The sequence below is a fragment of the Falco cherrug genome, chromosome 14 (assembly GCF_023634085.1).
Source record: "Falco cherrug isolate bFalChe1 chromosome 14, bFalChe1.pri, whole genome shotgun sequence".
Classification (NCBI taxonomy): Eukaryota; Metazoa; Chordata; class Aves; order Falconiformes; family Falconidae; genus Falco; species Falco cherrug.
The window spans coordinates 14706411-14731947 of record NC_073710.1 but is presented as its reverse complement, the minus strand read 5'-3'; the positions used below and the strand labels follow the sequence as shown (position 1 = coordinate 14731947).

Sequence of the window (25537 nt, the reverse complement as noted above, 5' to 3'; positions counted from 1 at the left end):
AACACCAATGCAGTATTTTTTTCTGAACATTTCATGACAAGAATGCTTAAGTGATATTTTAGATTCCAAAATCTTGTTATGCCTGTATATGCATTAATTTCATTCTTTTAAAGTATTTAACTTTTTAATACATTTGAAAAGTAAACCATTGCTTCCCTTTATTTTTTTTTTTATATTAGAGGTTTGTTTTTCATATAATAAAGATACTATGCCTAGCCCAAAACATTTTTTTGATATTCCAAAACTTTCTATTTGGAGTGACACAGAGGTATCTTTTCTCCAAAACTTTCAAAACTGTGCATGAAATAAGTATCTTTCACTCAGCTCAGAAGAAGCACTCAAGTTCAAGAATTAAATTCTTATTTGCTTTAAAAGCAAAACCATTCCTGCTGCCAACACAAATCCTCCAATTAAACCTTTACTTCCAACAAAAATAAAGCCATTTCATTCCCATTGTTTATAATAATTTAATTATTTTCCCCATTAGAACTAGCTTTATTTTAATGTTTTAGTGCTTTTATGCTATGACTCATGCTGTAGATATTAGAACAGCTTTCTACTGTGCCTTTACTTCTGCAGCATCACCAACATAATTAGAATATATTTGCTGTGATTATATTTCAGTATATACAGATCAACATATATTTTGCTCTTAGGTATAGAAAACCTATTGTTCATGTAATTACTATGCAGAAATAATGCAAATGACCCTGCTGAAGGCAATTATTGGACTTTCTTTGTAACTTTATAATGTTATAAACAAGAATTGGCATTCTACTCAGGGGTGGACAGCAAACACTCATTTTATTGAATGCTTTAAAGACTTCAAATTAACAGAAGCTAAGTGATCATTGTAATCATTCACCTAGTACATATTATATCTCTAAAATCAGACCTTAGATCATGCTATCGAATTATACAGATCAAGATATCTCTGATTAGTATATCCTAATGAACAAAATTATTGTGCTTCTGCGATACAGGACATCACACCTATGATGTGGCAGCTGCCTGCAAAATGTGAATAAGTCATCACAGCAGGATGAGTTACAACTGAGGTAAAATCCACATTTATGGTACCTGCTGAGAGCACTTCTTAACTTGTGTAGGAATTGGAAAGACCTTTTAATTATTTAAACTTTTTTTTGTACTTTATAGTGAAAGTCATGGAACTATATCACAGGATGATAAACATCCACATACTGTGTTCTCTTAGTTTCCTCGAATTCCCTGTGACCAAATTCCCTTCCAGTTACTCACAGGTCCACGCAAACATTTCACCTGTGAAGACACTGTTTTCCCCCAGTAAAGAATCTCTATTAATCACATAAATGTTGTCATGGTCCAAAAGAACGTGAAGGCACTGCCAAGGTCTACCACTGAAATGGACAGGCACAATCAGCTCCTGCCACTCGCACAACTGGCAGTGCTCAGAGACAGGGAAGTGACAGGGTCATCCCACCATGTCAAAGCCCTAGATGTTCAGTCAAACCAATCTCACAACTTTTGCTTTCTCCCCCACTTCTTTTTTCCCTACCCTTTACATTAGTTGGGGTACTGTGCATAAAGGAGTATCTTGCTGCTGTATCTAACACCCATCTGAAATTTTTGGCCAGTACTCTGCTGACTAGGATGTGCAAACCATCTGCACCAAAGGAAAGGATGACAGGGGCCATTGTAGATCAATGATCCCTTGGACAGGGTCACTACTGGTGCCACCTGATTGATCTGTAAGGCACTACAGGCAATTCCCTGGACTTGGTCTCTTTCCTCTGCTCTTCAGCCTAGTCTGAGTCACAAATATAACAGTGAATCTAATTGCTTATTTTTTCCAGGCACCAGAAAATTATTTTTTTTCAAAACATACTTTCGTCCTGTACAGGATATCATTATGAAGAAAGTCAAGTTTTCATAAATAGCAAATACCATATAGAAGCCTGATAAATTTAACCCTAAGGCAAAAGGTCAATGCATAAGCATGCCTGAAAGCTGACAGATTGAGTTTTGGGAAAGGAAAAGACATGATTAGACCCAATACCTTCTTAGTTCTTCAACAGTCTCTTCCTAATAATTTCTTCTTGCTTATCTTTCATGGATCCTAACTTGGCCAAAGGATTTTGCAATAAAAGTTTTGATGTGCAAACCAAATCATTCCTGTGCACAGCTCTTTCTATTATTGCTTTGTATATATTTTACTAACAAATAAATCAGGCTGAGTTTGCTCCAGCTTTTGGAAATCTCCAGTCCTAATTTTTGAGGCTCTCTTTGAAATTATTTATTTACGAAGCAGTCCATATTATTGCCCTTTCAAGAAGTGCAATCAACAGAAAGGATACCAACTCTCCTCTGAATGTGCCATGATGTCTAGCTTAAGTACAAACTATGAAAAATGCAGATACAAGCAAAACAAAACTCAAGATAAAAAAATCCCACTGTTTTTATGTATGCTGCACTAGTAGACTCTCCCATCATTTCAAAGGGAGAAATGTACTTGGATATCTCATTATGATACGTAGTAGCAAATTTTTGTCTATCCCTATGCTGAACAGAAACCCAATCTTGTAATTATTCCAACATTCTAAGAATCTCTCCAATGTCTGTATTGACAAAGTTGCTCTTTGATGCTAAATTTTGATTTATATTTTAGTAATCTCTTGATTTTAAGGAATGGAATGGGGGAAGAACTCAAATCATATTTGTTCACATAGAAAGAAAAAGTATTTTTGAGAACACTAAAATTAAACTTCAAACACTGATTTATTTTTTTTGTGCCTCCCTGTAATTATAAATATGGAAAGAAATTTTTACTTGATGCATATCTAAACTCCTTCAAGTTCTGTAGTATGTGAGCTTAAATTAGAGTTAGTGTTATTTTTGAAAGGCTAAGAAGTGCAACCATAATTTAGCTCTGCTCAACCACGCGGTGTCTGTGCTTTGAACTGACAGAAGCCTTTAAGTGCAAAAGCTTAGATAAGCTGATAAAGATGAAACCAGCCACGTCTGCAGTTACTTAGATCCAACTCAATTCAGCCCTATCATACCACAAATCTCAGATACTTGCATATTTCAAAATAGTATTACTATGGTGTAGTAAATAATAAGCTTGCACAGATAATGAGATCTCAGACAAAAAAAAAAAAAAAAAAAAAATATTTCCTGGCTCCTGCTCCCCCAGAACAGAAGATGTCACCACCACAATAAATTCATTACTGTGGATTAAAAGTCCCAAAACGATTTTACTGAATTATTAATTAGAAATTTCCCCTTTAACATAGAAAGGGCTTTCCATTCCCAACATAAACTTAACCAGAAAAAAAGAGCAACATATTTTATGCATTACCTTGTTTTGTTTTTACATTTACATTTGGCTAAGATCAAGCACTGTCCATACTGGAAAAAGAGCAACAGTGGCATTACATTGCATTCAGTACTCCCTATACTATAAACTTAGATGGAATACGGAATGTGGGCTACTGCAAATTACAGTTTACTTTCCAGGAAAAAAACCAGATTGTTGGGTACCATTCCCCCACCCCTGAATTTGAAGGTCATTGGAATTAAATACAGATATCTTCTTTTTAGAGAGCTGAAAAGCTCATAGTGCACAATACCAGAAAGCAAGTGGAAGAGGAAATGCTGCATCTGTGCCACCTGAGGATTCTCAAACACCATGGCAATCAGGACAGAAATGAATCCACACCACCACACTGGCCCATGGTGGCCAGATCAGTTGAGTAAATGTCTTTTAGCAATCTGTCTGGCATGACGCAGTTCAGCTGCATTTTACCCTCCTTGTGGACACAAATGAACAATATAAACTCCAGATGTAATTGGCCCTGCCGTGCCCTTACCAAAGTCAATGTAACTCTGCAGTGCCAATAAGTTTTGTGACAGCTTTTAATTAAAACAAATAAACAGTGAGATTCAAATGTAAATTACAAAAACACCATTCAGGTAATTCCATGTTGGTTAAACTTTTATCTATGTAGCCACCAAAAGCACACAGGTAATTTAGTATTTCAAACTGATTCTGCAAATAGATTAGCTCTTGATATAAAATTGTTAAGCAAATCATATCAAGAAAAAAACATTCTGGGATACAGTCATGGGAAGAGGTCACATACACAAAACTAAGCTTTGCCCAATTGATTTCTAATTATAAAATCAGAGGCTCTAGTTTGTGGTCAATAGTCCTTCTCTTTAGCCTGAAAAAATAAGCTGTGCTCACACACAAATATGCATAGACATAAAACAATTCTCATTGTTTCAGTAAGCAAGTGTGTGCCCTGGCACCATTCAGCTCAGAATGAATCAGGCAATGCCTCACTGAAGGCCATCTATGGAATTAAGTCTACGATGCCTCACTGATGGCCAGCTGTGATACAGCAAATTGTTCCTTATAATAAAGCTACAGTAATGTCTGCCTGGGGAAAAAAAAATCCACAGGCAGATTCTACAAGGGCTGAATAAATTTAAATGCACATATTGTATAATTACACAATTTTATGTTTTCCTTTGTAAAAATATAGTGGCTAAGAATTTCATATATTTAATTCATTCATTCTTCAGCATGAAGGGTAGGCTGCCAGGACATCTGAGTCTCTTGTCTCGTTTCATCTTTGTATGAAATTGGACAATTCTCAGGATGCAAGAAAGCCAAATAGTACTGCTCTACATATTAAGCATGCTCAATATAAGTATGCTTTCTAAGTACATACTACATCTTCATCATAGACTAAAATAGCGTGACGGTGAATATACTTTATCTATATAAACAAATTAGGAAAAATCTTTAGTTACTATATGATGTGTAAGAGCATTTGATTCACAGGTCTACCTATTTTACACAACAGCTGTGTTCAGTGTACGTGCGCTGCATTTCAGAAATTGATGAGTTTTTCTGACTTCATAATTTTATAATGATAAAATTCTAGAACATTCATAAACATTGTGAATCTTTTCCTTGGGAAATCTAAAACCCGTGCTGTGCTGCATGATTACTTAAATAATGATTCACTGCTCCCCATGACAAGAAGAGAAGAACTGTGATCTATATAACTTGTCATATCCATCTCTGATATTTACAAATGAATGCATCTAATGATCTGGCTGCTAGAAATTTCACCCTGTAATATTTGCTAAAACTTAGTAATCTTCATTATTTTTCTCTCTAAAGCTGTAAAAAAATTCAAACTCACAAGAAAATTACTTTTTAAAAAGAAAAATATTTTCTTAATAAATGATTACTTTCATTTCCAGGCTTGATTCTCTGCTGCATTATTCCACTTGCACATCTATGAGAGTCAGCAGAGATGACATTTCTTGAAGAAATAGGTCTTTCCTTGCTCTGCTCCAATCCCTTTATCACCCATTCAAAGTTACACAAAGTAATCTGGAAAACAGTGCCACAAATTCAGTTGCTTATATCTGAGTAACAGGTTTTTAATCATGTATTGCTAGCGGATCAGCTTGCAATCCGGCAGTCAAATTTTGTGGTGGTATCAACCACAGATGTTTCACGGAAAGTGAGACACAGGGAGTTGTCAACCCACTGTGAATCAATTTATTCATTCTCACCAACTCTCCAGTCAATTTCATACTTCAAGGTGCAAATTAGAAATACAGATGTATTCTCTGAAAAGCTTTAGAGATTCAGGTTTTAAAAAGCAAGTTTAGAGCCTGTTGGCTCTCATCCAGCGTAGTATCAGTTTAACACTAGATGAATTCTTCTGCGGGGAGCCACATCCCCCAGCTTTGAAGTGAACTTTACAAACATGTCTTTATGTCAGTTATGTTGTCTGCAGACCATAAGTCCTAAGACTTTATAGCCACGTTCAAGACCTGGCAAAAGACCTTCTGCTTTTCAGCCATTCCTACCACAAGTGGAAAGTGGAAAGCTCTAAGACTGCACCACTGTCTTAAACCATGTGGTTGACATTGTTAGTACTGGGGACCAGAATCTGGGGGACAGCAACTACCCAAGACCGCCACGCAACTGAGAAGGAACTTTAGTATTTCTTAGCTATGTAGAACAGTGAGATATCTTGCAGTAATTCAAGATACATTCTATCTGCAATGACCTGGAATGGAAAGCAAAAGGAAATTGGAAGCTGAGTCAGCAAACTATATCATAAAGTCATTACAGGTCTGTGATGTGATGAGATGAACAGCAACAAAGGATAAACTATGGTATGTTACACCTGTTGCATACACTTTAAGCATCACTGACTGGAACTGTGTTCTTGTAATTGTATTTGCTGTAAGAATTGCACAAGTCAACAGACAAATTAATAAGGGTCTGTCAGGGTTTCTACTACCCTAATATTTAAGGATTATTTTTTCTAACATTACAAAGTGATATTAATAATGGTACAATATTACTATGATAGAAAGCAGATAGAATTTATTTGCCTAATTATGCCTCACTTTGGCCTAACAGTAAACACTGAAGAACAGGCAACTCATCCCAGTAGGCTGCTCTGCTGTTCTGGGTTATCAGTTGCAACGCTGGTTTCTCTTGATAATATATTTGAGGATGAAAGCAGAAGACTATGTAAGTAACAGCAACAAAAATGGTTCATTCACAATATACTTGCTACCCTTTAACTAGCTAAGACTGCTTGCAGCAAAATATTTCATTCTAGCTCAGAGAAGCTGCTAAAATTTTTATTAATGAATTTTATTAAGAAATTTATTTCTTTTTAAATCTTACAAAATTAAATCTAAAATAATACTATTCTGGATTCTGAAATACGATTATAGCTGAGAAAGTATGATTTTCTACTAGTCACAATGGCAATGCTACCTCCTTATTTTCATATTCACCCTTTATTTTAATATGCAGATAATAACAATCCATAGCTACATAAATGTAAATACCAGAGAATCCATTTTAATCCGGATACATGAAAAAAAAGACAGACCAACCCCCCCAAAAAAAAAACCATAGAGAAGCACAGAGACAAAGCAGTGATTCATAGAAATAAAGAGTCATACACATATGCAGTTTACATGTTTATAATTGCCCGTGAATTCTTGACTTGCTCTCACATATAGCTGTAGGATAGTGACTCAGCCAGGGTGAGTGTCAGCCAAATCCAACCAAAGGAGGAAATACAATGCATACATTTTCCATTTTGTTTATGGCACAAGAATAAACCCTCTACTCTGACCAAGGCTGTTTCAAGAGGATGAAGAATATGTGCTACAAAGGCTTTAGGGTGCTCCACAAATGGCTGTTTCCTTTTGAGCTACAGAAAAGCTTGTAATGGACTTTTCTGTTTCTAGAGACACTTTTAAAGCCTCAACAGAAATTCAGTAATATTTTGTAGACAGTATGAAATTGCTGCTATAAACCTAAATGCAGATGCATAGCTTATATATTTAAGCCATATTTTTTAACTAAAGAAGTAAAAAAAAAAAATCAGTTTTGAAAGGGTAAGGTTTTATCCAAATTAATAGGGCAGTGCATTGCAGCTGGTTCATGTACGGCTAATGTGGTCCTTTTCAGAGCTTTTAACACACTTTGCTGATTGTTTGCTCAAGGCATATGGTTTGAATGAGCTGGGCAGTGCACAGTACAGCTGGCAGACTAGATATCAAAATCTGGCAATATGCCTTAGAGTTATCTGTGACTAGGTATCATATTAGCCTGAATTTTATGTTTTGATTTCTACCATATCGGTATAAATTGGAAGTTACTTCAGATTCTACTACAGTAGATGACATCGCTTCCAGTCTTGCAACAACTAGATGTAGATGACCATGTTTTGAGGAATGGTCTTAAAGGGCAAAAGTTTTTTTCTAGACAAAATAACTATGAAAAGCTTCCATTAAACAAATCCAGTATCTTCAAAATCTGCAAGTAATTTTTTCTAGTGCACAGACTGGGAAACAGTGGCAGGTGCTGTTCCAAACACACACTCATTTCACTCAAGCAAAGAATAGAAAGGTTTTGGCAGCTTGTTTTGTTTTCACTATTACCTCCCATAACCTAAGTCAACGGTTTCAGCCTCAGCTCTGACATCCAGGAAGATCTAACAAAACTCTCCAGCATTACCTGAATTTTTGTACTAATTTCATAAATAAAGCATCATTTTTAGACTCTCAACATAATAAACTCTCATTTGCACTGTGTAGATTCATAAATTCCCGCTGTTAAAAAATGCTTTCATCAGAAATGGGCCAGCCTCCCATGATGTCCATTCATATTCCAGTTTTGAACTGCAGGAGGGTGTTTGCCAGTTACAAGTGTTCAGTTCTTATTACAGAGTTTCCTTTATTGCTGCTTGAAAAGCTAATACAGATACTAAGAGTGACATTCTCATCTCAGGGTACATACAACTGTGAATTTCTGAGTATATCCACAATTTTTCAGTGAACTGCATCCCATTTTTATGCCACATGAGCTCAACATAATGAATTAAGGTGAATACTAAGAGATCTAGAGAAGCAGCAAGTTCCTTTCTACAGACCTGCGTGGATATGCAAAAGTATTTTGTAATAAAATGTGAGTTGTAATGCAAATGCTTTACTGAAGTCAAAGAGCATTTCAAAAACAATGGATCTTTTCAAGCAAAATAAATAAACCAGCACATAGCCTCTATTAGTCTCAAATATTATTCTCTTAAGTTTAGAAGGAAACTAATTTTTAGAAGCCTCATACAGTAGAAGTCACATACATTTGAGAGGTTGATTAATATCTGAAAAGTGAACAGCTGGACAATTTTGTGAAAAAAATATTTCAGTTAAAAAGAAAAATTAATTCCTTTGAAATCTTTTTTGCTACTCCCATAATCTTTTCTTCCCACTCCCTAATTGGTCCTAATGACAATAATATTGAGCATGTGGTCAGCACAGATACGCTATAATTGGACAAATTGGAAATATATAGTAAAGGATTTTTTAAATTGTTTTTTTACATCTCTCAAACTTCAATTTCCTTATCAACATAAAGGAATATAGAAAGGGAGGAAAGTAAATATGAGGGAAAAGGTTGCATATTCGTATAATAGAAGTACTGCCACTATGTTCTTGAACATTTAGAAGATGACCCCTCAAATAATGAATAAAATGTGCAAAGGACACTGTTTTACAGTACAAAGAAATCCAAATGGAATAAAAATGTGAAATATATTGAATTTTGTGGGAGTTCACTTCAGTGAGTGAACAACAGAACTGGAAAAGATGTATAGTACCATTTCTATAGCAGCAAATAATACATTATGTTTGTACAACTTCATGGAGAAGCTCTTTAGAAAGATGGCATGGCATATGTTCTGACACATGTAAGTGAGCGTGCCACACCTCTGACTTTCCTGCTGTGGCCTTTACAGTGTTTCTAAGGTTGATTTTTCATTATTTTTAAATAATGTTTTTAAAACGGAATACATTATCCAGCCCTAATGCTTGACAAAATGTACAAGTATGCATTTCTTTACCTGCAAGGCCTGATTTGCAGACACGCTCAAACTACACAAAAGGTTCACAAGAGCAACTGAAACACTGAATAATATTAAATCAGCTATATACAAAATAGACTGAAGTATAGTTCAAAGAACATTGAGAGGAAAAAAGGAATGTTACAGGTCATGTCACCTACAAAGAAGTGTCAGAGGATTACAAAATTTTTATTTCCTAAGGAGCTCTCAGGTCAATTAGCTACCAGGGCCATTTCAGGTCAATTATCTAGCATTAACATGGACATTAGCAGATGGCTTCTTAGATTCACAAAGAGACTTAGAAATCTACCAGCTTTATGCAACTATAAACTCTCTCTAGCCCTGAAACATCTAAATGCCTTTTTCCAGGTTTGCATGAAAGCTGACAGCTGTCAGTTTGCATATATTTCAGCCTTCCACGTCACATGGATGTAAAAATAGACACACCCTCTCTCAGAGAGCCTGATTTATAGAATCACGCAGCTAACTTTGAGAGAACACAGGAAACGTTGACGATTTCCTCATCCCACATTTTAGTCATAGAATTAGGCAGGTACTTGAAAATTCTCTCCCCCAAAACCAGAACACTGACGACCAGCTTTCACTCCTCTTAATTCCCTTCCCCTAGGTTACACCATTTCTCTTTATCCTTATTCTTTATTTTGCTCGTTTATGTTTAATTTTTTTGTGCAAAGGGAAGAACTTTAAGAACACTCACCCCCACCTATCAGGACCCCTTGAATGAAGGCACTCTCCTGAAGGAGGAATACTGGCCTGAGCTATGAGCCTAATGCACAAAAAGATTCACACTGACTCCGCATCAGAGGTACTTTCTGCCTGGGCTGAAGTTTCAAGCAGAGACAGCTGATCTGAGTTTTTCCTATTAGCAAATAAATTCAACAGATTATAAAAAACTATTAACCAAGTCACCTCATCTTCATTGATGTTTTAACTCAGGTTAAAAATGTAACTTTTGTATCGAAAGGTTTTGCTCTTTCTCTTTTTTTTTCTTTTAATCATACTTGCACCACATTTTAAAAGCCAATTACTGAATATCCTGTTTTTAAGAATGTTTTCACAGTAAATTAAGGCAATGTTTAACAAACTCACTAAGCAAATTGTCTTAGAGCTGAAGTGTTATAATTGGAAGAACTCAGTGAATATTTTCATGGTAATGCAAAACAGAAAAATCTTGGTCCAAGAACATAAAAGACCAAATTCAGACCTCAATAACTAGGCTTTACATATCATAGCCATAGAATAATCTGGCAAACTGAAAACGGAACTTAAAATAATCCAAAATTTGTTCTTTGAGAATGAACATATCCACACCAAAAAATTCTGAATTACCAACATAAGCCTACTATTGCATTTACATATGCAACTAATGTAAAGCCAAACTTTTAAACTAGAACAAGGTGGGGGGGAGGGGAAATGGTCACTGGGAAATCTAGCACCTTATTTAAAAATAAACATTGTCAAAATGGCAGCTATCTTGCTGGGTTACACACTACCAGATTCCTGGTAAATTGTTTACAGCTGGGGAGTCATATCATCTTTCAGTATCATCTTTCTCTGGGTTCCGTATTCATAAGAGCCCTTGATACCGAAATGAGTGAAAATAGGAATAAGAATGTTCAATTCCACAACAAAAATAGAGACCGAAAGGTTTCGTTGTAGGTCTGCCATATACTAGGCTTGACAATGTCTGCTCTGCCCAAAACCAGACAGCTTTGTATCCACTTAAGCATGATATATATCAGAAGGTTTGAAATAAATGCAGTGTATTGCAACCAAGATGATTCTAAGCACATGCTGATTTCTGTCATCCCCTCCCCCCCACCCTATGTTTATTTTGCTCAGCCAAATAAGATAAAAACTGTATCAAGATGTGGTTTTGACTCCTAAGGGAGAAAAAAACAGAATTCTTTAGAAAGGCAGTAAACTCCTGGTATAATCCAGCATTTAAATAATATGTTAGACATATCTATATATACACGGACCAAGACACATATGCATACACATAGAGTAATACATATATTGTCCTGCAGTTCTGTATTAAACAAATGGAATACCCTGTAGAAGAAATACAGTACTAATAACTCAAAATAGCACTTCTGTTCAAGTTGCATTGTACAAGCCTATTTGAGTTCTAATTGTGTGCTGAGGTTCTCTCTTTTAATGCCTTGGTCTATTTGAAGGTTAGCTTTTGGTCCCATGGAGATAAAGGAAAATGTGCCAACATTTCAGAGATTTGATTACCTGTATAAAATTATACTTGCTCATTTTTCCTAGGCAAGATACTCTTGGGTAAAGTTATATTAAAGAGGGAATAGAAATAGTGTACATCCAAAGAAAATATTTTCCAATTACACTTCACAAGATGCAGAAAATATTACTTGTTATAGAGGATTATGAATGAGATAATTACTGAGAGCTTAATGTACCTAAAGCTAGAATAAAAGAGAGAGAAAAATATTAATAAGTGGTTACTGACTGTTCTGTTTTTTTGTAATAAAAGGCCAGAAGAGTACCAAGGACAAACCTTTCCACAGTTTTGCTATGATACGTTATGTACAAGAACTTTCTTACTTACACAGCCCATCATTAATTTCTATAAACAAAAGTATACCAGTTTTTCTTGAACACCCAAAACACTTTATGCATCTCAAAACAAGCTTAACAATATTTTTTCATATTAAGAATTGAAAATAACAGAAATTTAGAAATACATAGGATAAAATTTTCATTTCACATATTCCTAACGAGTAACCTGCACTTTTGAAAGAATCCCAACTAATGTTAGGTTGGTAAGGTATAGAATGACAAAAGACTTTGAGTTTTAGAAAATAAAGTACGACTCATTATCACTTTTTGATTCTCCAGCAAAATAAGTATTCTTTGCAAGGGCTTATCAGAAATATTTGAGCTTCCACATGTAGTATTTCAATACAGGTGTGATCAATAGGGAAGATTATTAAAAAAAAAGATTTTCAAGTAGCTGCAGCTCTTTTCCTGCTGCAAAGCAGAACTTGGTATGACATGCAAAATTACCTTTGGCAGGTGATGTTTTTTTTTTTTTCTTTTCTTCTTTTTTTCTCCCCATTTTTGGCTCACAATACTGCTGCATCAAGCATGAAGGTACAGTCACTACAGAAAAGGTTAAGAGGATTTCTAAAAGGATTACAAAGGACACAAACACTACAAGGGTCAATCTACACAGAGCAGAAGCTGCATGAATGCTGTGGCTTTCTTACACTCCTGTGCTTAATTAATTCTGCTTACTTAATTCCAGAAAGAAATGGTTTCAGTAACAAAACACATGCCCTACTAAGTCTTATAGTCCCCTCTTATTAAAAGGAACCCTTTTAATATTCTCTTAGACACATGTAATAACGTATATATGCACAACACAAGAGTTTTCATCTTAGTGTAGTCATTGCTTTTTCTTTCATCTCTCTGCCACCACCAGACACCGCATAAACTGTACATAGGACTTTACATTAACTTCATTAAGACAGGCTTAATGCCTAGTGAGTTTACTAACCAAATTTTGAATGAATTTGACCTATTGGATCTCAAGCAATTCAAAGTATCTGGAAGACTGGACCCCTCAAAATTATTTTTATCAGCTAAAAGCAGTACTGTGAAGCATACAGCTTCACAAAGCAGAAATTCTGCCTCTGTAACAGAGCATATCACAGGGCATAATAAGGACAAGTGATTTATCAATTAAGTGGCAGAAAAAAAGAATAAATTAAGGATTAACTATTACTGGATTATTGGTCTCCCTGAGAAATCTCAAAGACATGCTCCTGAGAGATTTCTTTTGATAGTGTCTCATGGGGACAATGAAACACCTGAGTACCTGAAGACTGTATGACGGTTATTACAGCAGGAAGGTCACCAAGAAAAGAGACTCCTGAGGTCAGTTACTTTGTCCTACACCAGCCTAGATCCTCCTGTGCTTCGGAGGTGCTCAGAGCTAAATACAAAGTGGACTATCACGAGTCGGTACTTGCATTCTTCCAGGCTGACAAACTGCCTTCCTAACATGACATCAGAGAAACTGAGCCTTAAGACAAAATGGAGCCACATTTGCTGTCTTGGAGTGGGGAAAGTATCTCTTGTGTTTTCCAGTCTTTCTGCAATTTGCAGAATTTACAAATATATTTCTGATTCTGCATAGGATATGTCAGTTGGAATAATAGTGGCTCATGTTATATTTTTTTCCCACTTTACAGGTATGTAACACATACATTTCATAACACAGTCAAAGCACTGCAGTGAATCTATTGTCCCAGGGGGGCTGAAGCCTAGCTAGTGGAGCAAAATTTTGCTTCGCTATCCATCCAACTTTGTCCATGGGTATTTGTCTATTACAGTACTTCTGCAGAATGCATTTGATTTAGAAACATTTATTCACAGAAAGCTCCATCAAAAAATCCAAATATTTATTTACGCATATATACTACTCAATTCCTATCATTGCTTATTGCTAGCTTGCAGTAACTAGCAGGTGGTCTTCTGGAGTGACAGAACTTAGATCAATTACAGAATGATTACTTAATGGGGTATCAGTGCAGCTACCTTCTAAACAGAATGAGAAACCTAATTCTGCCTTGCATTTTAAAGTGCTTGTCATTTTCCTTATTTTTGAGGTATGATAATTCCACTGTGTCAGTAAGCCTTATATTCACAGAATGGTCAGGGTTGGAAGGCACCTCTGGAGATCATCTAGCCCAACCCCCTGCTAAAGCAGGGTCACCTACAGCAGGCTGCACAGCCACGTCCAGGTGGATTTTGACCGTCTCCAGAGAATGAGACCCCACAGCCTCCCTGGGCAGCCTGTGCCAGGGCTCTGTCACCCTCAGGGTAAAGAAGTTCTTCCTCATGTTCAGCTGGAACTTCCCGTGGTGCAGCTTGTGCCCACTGCCCCTTGTCCTGTTGCTGGGCACTGCTGAAAAGAGCCTGGCCCCGTTCTCTTGACACTTACCCTTGAGATATGTATTGATAAGATCCCTCTGAGCCTTCAGGCTAAACAGGCCCGGCTCTCCCAGCCTTTCCTCATAAGGGAGATGCTCCAGTCCCCTCATCAGCTTCACAGCCCTCCACTTGCCCCTCCCCAGCAGTTCCCTGTCTCTCCTGAACTGGGGAGCCCAGCACTGGACACAGCGCTCCGGGTGCAGCCTCACCAGGGCAGAGCAGAGGGGCAGGATCACCTCCCTGCACCTGCTGGCCACGGTCCCCCTCATGCACCCCAGGATCCCACTGGCCTCCTTGGCCACCCAGGCACACTGCTGGCCCACAGGCAACTTGCTGTCCCCCAGCAGTCCCGGGTCCCTCTCCGCAGAGCCGCCCCCCAGCAGGTCAGCCCCAGCCTGTACTGCTGCACCACATTGTTCCTCCCCAGGTGCCGGACCTTACACTTCCCTTTGTTGACCTTCATGAGGTTCCTCTCCACCCAACTCTCCAGCCTGTCCAGTCTTGCTCAAGGGCAGTGCAGTGTTCTGGGATATTGACCACTCCTCCCAGTTTTGTATCATCAGCAAATCTGCAGAGGGTGCACTCCGTCCCATCATCCAGGTCACTGATGAGTAAGTTGAACAGGACAGCACCCAGTACTGACCCCTGGGGAACACCACGAGCTATTTGGTCTTTACACCTTGTGATACTATTACTTGTTAGTGGGAGACAGCACTGTCTATGGAAATTAACAGAAAATCAGAAAGCTTGTCCCCTGGCAATGCCACAGACTTGAGACATAATTGTGGACATTGAAAATGACTTCTCTGCCCACACCATCTTTCTGCATTTACATTTTCTTCCTCAGCTACATTCTGCATATCCTATTTAGACAGTAACGGCTTCGAGGCAGGAATTTTCTCCTATTCAACAAAATGTATCAAAATTTTAACTAATGCTTCTTAATACAAACAGCAGCACTAGCAGCTCTCACATTTACTGTTACTTAGTGTACTATTCCTCATTTGCTGTAGTTCACTTCATAAAAATGCCCTTCATGTATGCTTTGAGGGTATGTACAACATTTTAGAAAATCACAGAAGAAATAAGTCCATGCTGAGATTCCCTTAAAAAAAACCCATGGCTTAAATCTCAATTTGGTATATAAAACTGTTTGTGCCAAGTAAAATCCTGGTACATGTTTTAAATTATTCAAGTAACTTCTTTTTATTCATATGAAAACTCAACAAAAAGTAAAAGTCCTTGTATATTTAGATCAGCACCTGCTCTCAGTTAATCAAATATTCTAACAGATATGCAGGAAATAGAAAAAATAATCAAGATCCATTAATTAGAAGAAACAAACTATAAATTTGAAATATCGTTTTGGCATTAAACCTTGGTTTTTCATAAAGGAAGAAACACAATCTTTTTGCCTCTGGACATTGTATTTTCTTGTCTGTGTGACATGACAACAATAGGAATTGCAAAGTGTGCCAATACTCTACACTAAAAGTTTTAGACCACATAACAGAGAACAGGTTGTCTGCAAAACAGACAGCTAAAAAAAAAAAAAAGTTAAAAGGGAATAGCAGTTATGTCAGTAAGGGTATTTGAGTTGAGTAATATTGGATATTACCTTTTGTATCATGCTTTAATATACAGGATAATGTTACATCAGTTATGTTGCAGGTTATCCCAAATTAATTTAAAAATATGGAGGTTTTTTTCCATTCCCTTTAATATCCTGATTTCTTATGTTGGGTGTATAACATGTCAATAGCTTTTAATGATGCTTGTAGCTTGACGACCTTAGACAATTATGTGATAGATGAGCTATGGTTTGGTTCAATTCCTGTATCCTCTGTGTGCTTCATGTCTGGATGCCCGCCACCAGTTTTGTATATACTGAAATTCACCTTTTCTCAGTTGGTAACAACACCCCTATTGTATGTATTGTATGTAAGCAGTTCTCTCAGCAAGGGAAAAAAAAAATTGGATAATATGGTTTCTGGATTTAAACCAGGAGATGACTAGGGCACTCTAAACTGCTAAGAAATATGTTTCGCTGGTTCTACCTACAACTGGGTTCCTTGCCTCCAGTGATCCTTTCTGAGTCAGTCTTTTATTTAACTACATTCCCTCTCATTGAGGCATGATGTAACAGCAATGCACAGTACATCAAGTTGAAACACAAACCCTCAGCTTTGCTTCTATTCACCAGGGGCTGGGTGCATAACAGTTCCTGAGCTCAGACCCTGAAACAAGAAAAGGGATTTCTTACATTGCTCCTAATGATTCCTCTGGTTAATTCAGGAATGGCATTGATAGTCCCCAGGGAAAGCTACACTTACTTTTTCTTAGCTGCTGGCATGACTGCTGTAAAATAAAAGCTTTGAAAGAAATTATGGAAGGAGAATCTTTACACTAATAGAGAGTCCTCAAGGAAAAAAGAAAGTTATATGTTACTCTATATCACCACAGGTGTTCCCCAGGGATCGCCAAGAGGCTGCTCAGATACATAAATATTTGCTTAAATATCTTTAGGGAAATTATCTACATTTATTTTCAATGCCCCACACATTGATTTCAAATAACAGTTACCTTTAAACATGGCCTAAAATACTAATTGAAGCAAATTATTTCCGTAATGAGGTTTACTGCTTTGCATCCAGATTAAATTGCATAGCATCAACATCCGAATCTTGTCCAAAAAAATAAAACTCATCAACAACCAAATAAAAGACCCTCAGCTGTGAAGTCCTTGGTCTGTTCCACTACACACATTATGCCTTCCTTTTTCTTCTTTCACTTTACTAAAATAGGAAAAAAACCCAATTTTTAAAACAGAACTTTCAAGAAACAAAATTTGTGCAAGCTCTTTCCCATTATTTTCACATGCAAACTAATTTTTCTTGCAGTTATGGTGAACGTGTGTTTATTACATCCTAAAAATACAGAGCTATCCACCAGTTAAAAAGTCAGCCTTTCTCAGATGTAATTCAGTTCATGAATTACTTCAGCTCCAGAGCTCTTACTGGAAGCCTGCACACACTGAAGGAATTAGTCCCAAAGTATTTATCATTTTAATGCAAAAATATTTTAAACGTTTTTATTACGTAAATCCTTGAAAAATTAAGGATCATATCTGGACCTGAAAGCAATAAATAAATTCTTTCACTTTACTGGTTGAAAGGCAACATGTTCTGTCACTTTTGGGAAGTCACTACTATGTTTTCAGCAGCCTATGGGAAATATGTTTGTCAAGTTCAGAAAGGATAAACTTTTAGCAAAACACCACCATCACAATTGGCACTAATTGGTAGTTAAATTGACAACTGGAACTGAAGCATCCTGACAGCACCAGAGGTGGGCCCTACAGGTAGAAATTGAAAACCATTTACTAAAGCAATGCTGGAAAGACTAAACGATTATAGGGCATCTGTGTAATATCATGTGGAAGGCTCTACTTAATTTTTCATACTGTCACTTCAGCAATTTGCATGCACACATGGAAAACATTTCAATTAATTGTGAGAAAGATAAAGTGTTTAGATCAATATATTGAATAAAAGTACACAAGCTTCTAATTCTTCACAAACAAACAAAAATTCTCAATAACAGCTACTTTTTTTTTCAGATTAGAAATCTTTGTGGCTTTAGAAAAACATGACAAGGAAATTTAAGCAAATAATGTTAAAGTAACATCAGGGGATCCAAATGCCTAAGCACACACAGTGAAATCATATCCCCCCATATATACCATTCTGCTTTTCAACAACAACAAAAAAACCTAAAACAAAAATCTCAACTCAATTCTTTGATATTATACCATGCTTATTGTCTATGAAGTCTTAAACTTAAGATGTTAATCACATCACTGAGGTGTCCCCACCTCAGTAAAGAAAACACAGAGGGCTCAGAAGGTGCTTGGTGTTTTGTAGGTTGACCCTTTACCATGCAGGATTCATAAGTACCTTGACATTATAATGCATTCCTTTAAGTGCTTACCACATTGGTGGTCCATACTGGTACCTATTATGTGCCACTTTTTTTACTCTCTTACCGTAATAGTGTGAAGCAGAAATAAAGGAAGCAACTGATGAAATGCCTTTTGGTTATCACCAGTGCAGTTGTACTAGCTGACATACAAGTGTTGAAAGTTGTGACTCTACTTAAAATGTGTTTATGTCATGCCCCCAGACTAGAGATAAGGGAGCATGAAAGTGTTCAGCCTTACCTAGTGATACTCCCAGAAATATACAGCAATGAGATTTTGTAGTCTGAGGATACGTCTTTTTTGTCAACTCTAAGAAAAATCATGAAAACTATTTTATACTGTATTAGAGAATTTACATACCGTTGGCTCAATTCAGTCAAAATTTCCTTCTTTAAATTCATGCTTTCCAAGAAGAAATTTCTTTGAACTCCTACTTAATTAAAAGAAAAATAAAAACAAAACCCAAATCAAATTTGTGTAGGCTCAGGAATATTTTTTTTAAAAACCAGTACTTTTATCAGGCTTTTATAAAATGTTGTATAGTATATTTATTGTCTTTGCAGCAACATTTCTCAAAGAGCTTTTCTCAGAACTACTGACACTCCTGCTTACCACACTGATTTAGACCATATAAGCTGGAGCATTCTATGAAGTATATAGGCATCTCTTCTCCTTCAGAAGCACACAAAAGGCAGGGGGAATTAGTATTTTCCATGAAGAATACAGTAGCAAAATAAATGGTATGTTTCAGCTGCTGGGAGTTTATTAAACATATGTAGGAAAATTAGCGTATAATTATGGTTGCAAAACAACAACAAAAATCTAGGCCTTAGAAAGCAGCGTTGACTTTGCAACATTTCAGATACTAAATATTTTATGGCTTGCATTTAAATCATAGATACCAAAACATACAAGCGCATATTGGAAGGAAAATAGAAGAATCTATTTAATATGGTGTTCTGATTTCTGCTGTTCTAATGGTGTAAACTTTAATGATACATTAATGTAGGACCATGTTATACCCTGTGAAACTTATGCTAGGTCTATACTACACCTGTATTTCACAATGATTTCTTCCATTCAGGGAAACAACTTGTAATTCACACCTAAAGTAATGACAGCCTTAGTTGTATACATTACGGGTTTGTATCACTTTGAGTACAACAGTACTTTCAGGCAGCCATTATAATCACAAGCTCAATGCAGGAATAAAAAGGAAAGCATATGGAAAGAACTTGCTTAATTAAAACCTTGTTTACTTTGCATATATATATCACTTGTACTTCAACAGAACTATTTATGATTTTAAACAAGTAAGATTTTACCATTTCCTTGTTAAGAGATAAAATGTATGTTGGCAATGAAATCAAAGATTGCATAAAACATGTATAATGTAGAACATACAGCTTGAAGCTATTTATAAGTGCTCTCTGCATTTCCAGGTTCGGTTTTTGCAGTAGCACAGCCTGAAGCACTTAACCGTGAAAACATGATGCCTTTCTTCTACTCCTCCTACAGGAAAATTATTTCTCCTCTAAAGGCCTGAACCTAAGCCCCATACATCAAGTGAAAAATCTCCATTGCTCTAAAAAGCAGAAGTTGCCTAGCTCGCTCATCCTACAAGCCGTACAAACAAAATCTGCATTTATCAGAGTGAAGACACACATCACGTAAGTGAGAAACAAGGAAGAAAAACTCCACAGTTACAGATAAAAAATGTCTACCTGAGACTACACGACACTGAAAAGTTGACTCAGGAACGTTCTTTCTGAGTCTCAGTAACTCAATCTAGTTTGTGTCCTCCCCGTCCCGACTTTTCAAAGCAACTTCTCAAGAGCCAGCACAGCTCTTCTGCCAACCACAGGCCACAGATGTGACACAGCAGCTGTGCCTGTGAAAGATGCAGGTCTTCCTTGGCTTGCTCACTTTCAAATCTCTCATCACAAAGACTGCATGCAAAATATGCAATATATTACTTTGGGACTTGAAATTGGTAAATACCAAAAAGTCTGGGGAAGGTTAGGGGTTTTCTAAATAATTAAATTAAAAAGAAACCAAAAACTTTTGTCACCTTCATGCCTTCTTTTGTTCTCTCCACACATTGTACTTACAAACGACAACTATTAACACATCAAACTATCCCAGGTCTTTGCTTAAAAACTTCCATTAAAGTAGGTCCTATCCCATTTAAAACATCACAAACAACACGTTCCATAAAACAGGAGCTACAATTAGATACCCAGAACCTAGTTTCCTAATGCTTTTAAACACTATTACCTATTTCTTGTAAATTTGGTATCTGTCTCCTGTGAAAGAAGAGCAGCGTTTGCTCTTCCACAGATTTCACAGCGCAGCTGCCATGGTGCTGTATACGCATGCAGAGGAGACAGAGATGCAGCAGTGTGTATCAAGTAAAAGTTCTATCTAACTAACCAAGTCCACAGGGACGGCATGCAGTGTCACAAGACATATCACTCTACACTCCAATGAGGTTGTCAGCCACTGGGAGGCCTGCAAACTGCTGACAGCGCTAGGCAGTGTACAGAGTCCTCTAAAGCAGATGCACTCGCTTTGTAAAGTATGTACCTGTTTCTATGGATGAAGCAAAAAGAAGGAAATTAAGTACGAAAAGGTATTTGTAAATCTATCTTTCTGTATTGTATTGCTGTGAACAAAACCAAGCTCATTTGAAGTATGTCACAGGAACATGAAAAAGGTTACTGTGTAGGTTTCTCAAAATGCATATATACATTTCTACATGTACAGATCAAAACAATATGGAATTTATTACAATATCATTTGTCAAAATAAATGCAGTATTAATACAGACAAGAAAGAAAAACTAGAACGTTTGTAGCATTTTATGGAGAAATCTGAAATTCAGAAATCACCCTAAAAGTAAGATTCATACACTTTTTACAGATGTGTGAACTCAAGTAGAGCTGCATATTTTGAGTTTGTTCCTACTGAATATAAATATTAAAATTGATATTAAAAGTGCATATTGTTCAAACTCATTGTAAGAAGTTCAAGACTGAAAGCAAAAGATTTTATCCTGTCCTTTACATCCAAAAAATGGCCACTCTTTAAGAAAGAAGTGACATTAAATACCCTATCAGTCTTACCCCAGATTCTTTCATTTATTTGAGCAAATACATTGGTAATGCATTTATTAATATAAATTTGTGCAGAATAGCAATAAATAAGTACCTTTGAAGAGTGTGTGGTTGTACTGCAACATTTAAAATTCTGAAGAAGGGTCTTCATGCCTAGAAGCTGTTTCTCTCAGAAAAATGGAGCAGCCTAATAAAATGTATTACATATCTCTATAAACCCTGTGTTGCTAAACTTTCGCTGTACTTCAGAAACTTTGGTATCACATCTTTTTAACTAATTGAATGAATGCTTAGTACACTCTATATGCCGCCTTTTATTTTGAAAGTGATTTGTATTGTTTATATTTATTATAATTAATCTAAATTTTCAGTTTTATTTTGCTGACATACATTTCAATTCCGTTAGAATCAAATGCTTCTACTCAGTGTCTTTCCACCCACTGACATAAAAACCGTTATTTAAGTATCAATATTATTCTGAGCAGTTCTTAAGAGCTGAATTTTCAGTGGGCTTTAAAGGTACATTTGAGAACATAGATTCTGCTTGTGTGTATATTATTTCTGATTGTGAAAAAAATATATATTTTTGTATTTAATATCCAGAGCACCTAATTACATTGTACAATCACATTGTACAAATAATATATGACCACAAAACATACCATATACACTCTAAAATAGTGTAAAAATGGAAGAAAACTGCAACCCAAACCTACATAACTAGATTTGCTTCAAGAATGTTTACTTTGGGACATTAACTGTCAATAAATTTGTTTAAGATTATACTAGTACTTTGAACATGTAAAAAAGCACATATAAGAAACACTGTCTCTATAATGTCAGAAAAGCACATATATGTCCAGAAAAATGCAGCAGATAGGTAGCATACATATTTGGTATCCACCATGTTAAGCCTCTCTACATCAATTCATTATATCGTATTTTAAAGAGTGTCCTTCTTTCAAAGGCTGGCCAAAAAACCCCCAAAGAAAATCAAGGTAAGTCAGAGGGCAGAAAAATAGTTGATAAAGAACGTCACAGAATGAGGGAAATATTCCAAGTGTGCAAATCCTTTGGCAGGGGGCAAAACTGAAAGGCTGGAGGAAGAGTGTAAGCAGAAAAGAGATGAGGAGGAACTAGGTAAATGCAAATCTACTGTGAGTTCTGAAAAGGAGGTTATTTTTAACTTGCAGTGGATAAAAATGCGATGAGGGTGACAGAGGACAAACTATAGCCCAGCTTCATGAAGGAGGAGAGCATTTTGGTGGTGACATTCTGTATACCTTGAAGTTTCGGCAAGAGGGCTTGCTAAGAACTGTGACTGAGGGAGCTGCTGCTTTATAGTCAGGAAGAATTAAGAGCAGCTCTGAAAGATGTGGAGTACCTCTGTTCCCACTGACTACAGCAGAGTTTGAAAGCACCCACAATACTTGTAAACCTTAGGAAAGAAAAATAAGTCAGAAATAGGGATTATTTTTCTGGAGAGTGTGAAAAATTACAAGAATATTTTAAGCCATTTCCATAAATAAAACCAAGCATTTCTCCCTAGGGGAGCAAATGTCACTTTTTTCTCATTTCCATCTATATCATGCAGTGTTTTAATTAGGTAGACGTCTCAACAAATAGATTGTCACAGCATTTTAGAGTAGCTAATTCTATTCAAAATGCCAGCAGAAGATGGCATAATGTCTTCATTGGTTTGGCTTAGTTTAACACACCCACTTCTATTCACTGATGACTCAATTCAGGATATTATACTCACCAAAAAAAACTAATATTGTAGAAATATTAAGACTTGGATACACCCTGAAAATAGAAGTACTAAAAACTCAGGATTCTCCTCAGCTACTCAAAAGCAACTCGAAAAAATTTTAAAAGCTTGACCAAAATATTCTGAAAAGAATAAGGTGGATAAAATATTTTAAGATCTCAAGTAAGTGTATCACGATCTCTTTGACATTGTGATATGTTACTAACTGCAGAAATACAAATGAGAACAGATGTATAATACCTGATATAAATATAAATTAACACAGCACTCAAAATTCACTGGATATAAAACTCATTACACGTTCTGATGCTAACTTTTGACTGGAAAGTGGCTACACTAGGGAAAATTTAGGAATGTACTTGATCTGTGTTTTCTTTAGCAATAGTTACAGCTATTGACAGTACCTATATTATACTATATCCTATTCCTTTAACCATAGAATTTCCAATATTTACATGAAATTAACTGATATCTGTAATTTCTGTTCACTAGCGATTTGTTTGGGGGGGGTTTGTTGGGTTTTTTTTTTTTTTTTCTTTTTCACTCAATTTCAGTAGCCAGGTAATATGGCAATAATGTACCTGGTGATTTGAAGGGATCCGAACTTTAGTGATACAACGATCAAGTATTTATAACTGCTCACTATAGGCCAAACACCCATTTAGGAACAGAAAATTCTTTTCTAAGAATAATTTTAAAGATAATTAATTCCTGATGAATGCAGACAGCCTATGATATCTTTTTACAGAAAGTGCAATGCTGATTCACTGACTGAAGTTAGTACACACCAAACTACAGAGTAAGTTAAAGCATGGCACCAACCAACGGTTTAAGGCAATAGCCAAGCTAGGACACATCGAAAAACATTATAAACTTCCCAACTTTGAAAGTACATTACAAAATCTGTGACAACACTATTATTTCATATGTGTGCATATCAGGACCTCTCTAAAAACTAGTACATTGTAATATGCTATATATAACACACATCCTTTTTTTGTTTTTCAGATTCTCAGAACATAAATAACTTTTCTGTAACCCGGCTGGAAACAGAAAATGATCTGTAGGTGTAAAAACCTTTCTGAATGAATAAATACGAACATTTACAAAAGGCTGCTTTGGTGAAAATCTTCAGCTGACAGAGCTGAAGAGTGGTGACTAATATTAGTAAAGAAAGGAAGTGTATATGCCTGCATATTTTTGTCAAATGGAGTATGTGTAATTTTGTTGTAAATAGCAGGTTAGCTAACCAGGAAACCATAACCTAAAAATGAAGTACCTTTAAAGCACAAATGTATGGATATTAATGAAGAATTTCAGAATAACAGAGCACCTCAAATTTGAATTTCTTAGAAGAGTCCAAATGACTAAAGACCTTCACATACTATACATTTACATACTTGGGGGGGGGGGGGGGGGGGGCGAAAAAAAAGAGGTAAAAAAAAGTTGTGCCTTACCCGGCCTACTAGTATTGGTTCAGGTCCAGAAAATTCTTCTAATACAAACATTTGATTCCAAACCCAGCCTCTCTTGGAACGGTTCAAAACTCTTTGTTCTTCAGTTAGCCTTTTCAGTCCTGTACTGAATCCACTTGGCAGTACTTGAGATTGATTCATTGGAGCCATATAAATGGAAGGAAGGACAGTAATCCATAATATTATTAATGGAGTCCATGTATCCATAAGCATTTCCGTTAGTCTTTCTGGCATTGTACCACAAGCTATGCAAATCACCACAGAAATGAAATTATTATTTTGCCTTCCTCCAGACTGTAGCAATCCAATTCATCATGCAGTACAGAACATTTACTTACAGCTCCTCCATGTGTTTACAGCACAGTCAAGGTAAAAATATTGTAGATTATAAAAACATGATCCATTGAGTTTTCCGATCATTAAGGATTCCTGGTGGGGGGGAAAAAAGGTTAAATTAGCTTAAAGATCTTACTTTTACATCATAAAAAAGCTATATTAGGTTTTAATTTTGTAGTGTATAATATTAGTGCATATTAAATAAGTTCAAAAATATAATTTATTCTGTAAATTCTTTCACTGCCTAAAATAGTAAGAGAAGATCCAGATAAGTGATTACACCCACAAGAAAACATTTTACTTGCAGTTTGTTTTGAGATATGAAGAATCTCCCGGCCTCCTTGCTAGCCTCTACTTTTTATGTAGTCAACTATAAACACTTAGCATGACAAATAATAAAAGGCAAACAAAATAACGTTCTTGCATACAGACTT

The 25537-nt window shown here is 36.2% G+C and overlaps 1 protein-coding gene across 3 annotated transcripts in view; it reads right to left on the bottom strand.

The window, feature by feature from the left end:
* The window catches only part of CDH8 (cadherin 8), a 214074-nt gene that overhangs the window by 112058 nt on the left and 76479 nt on the right, over positions 1-25537 (bottom strand). For all 3 annotated transcript variants that reach the window (XM_055726966.1, XM_055726965.1, XM_005432348.3), the window contains exon 2: positions 24750-25196. In XM_055726966.1, the coding sequence (XP_055582941.1) occupies positions 24750-25001 (252 nt within the window). In that variant the 5' untranslated portion in view covers positions 25002-25196. The remainder of the gene's footprint in view (positions 1-24749; positions 25197-25537) is intronic.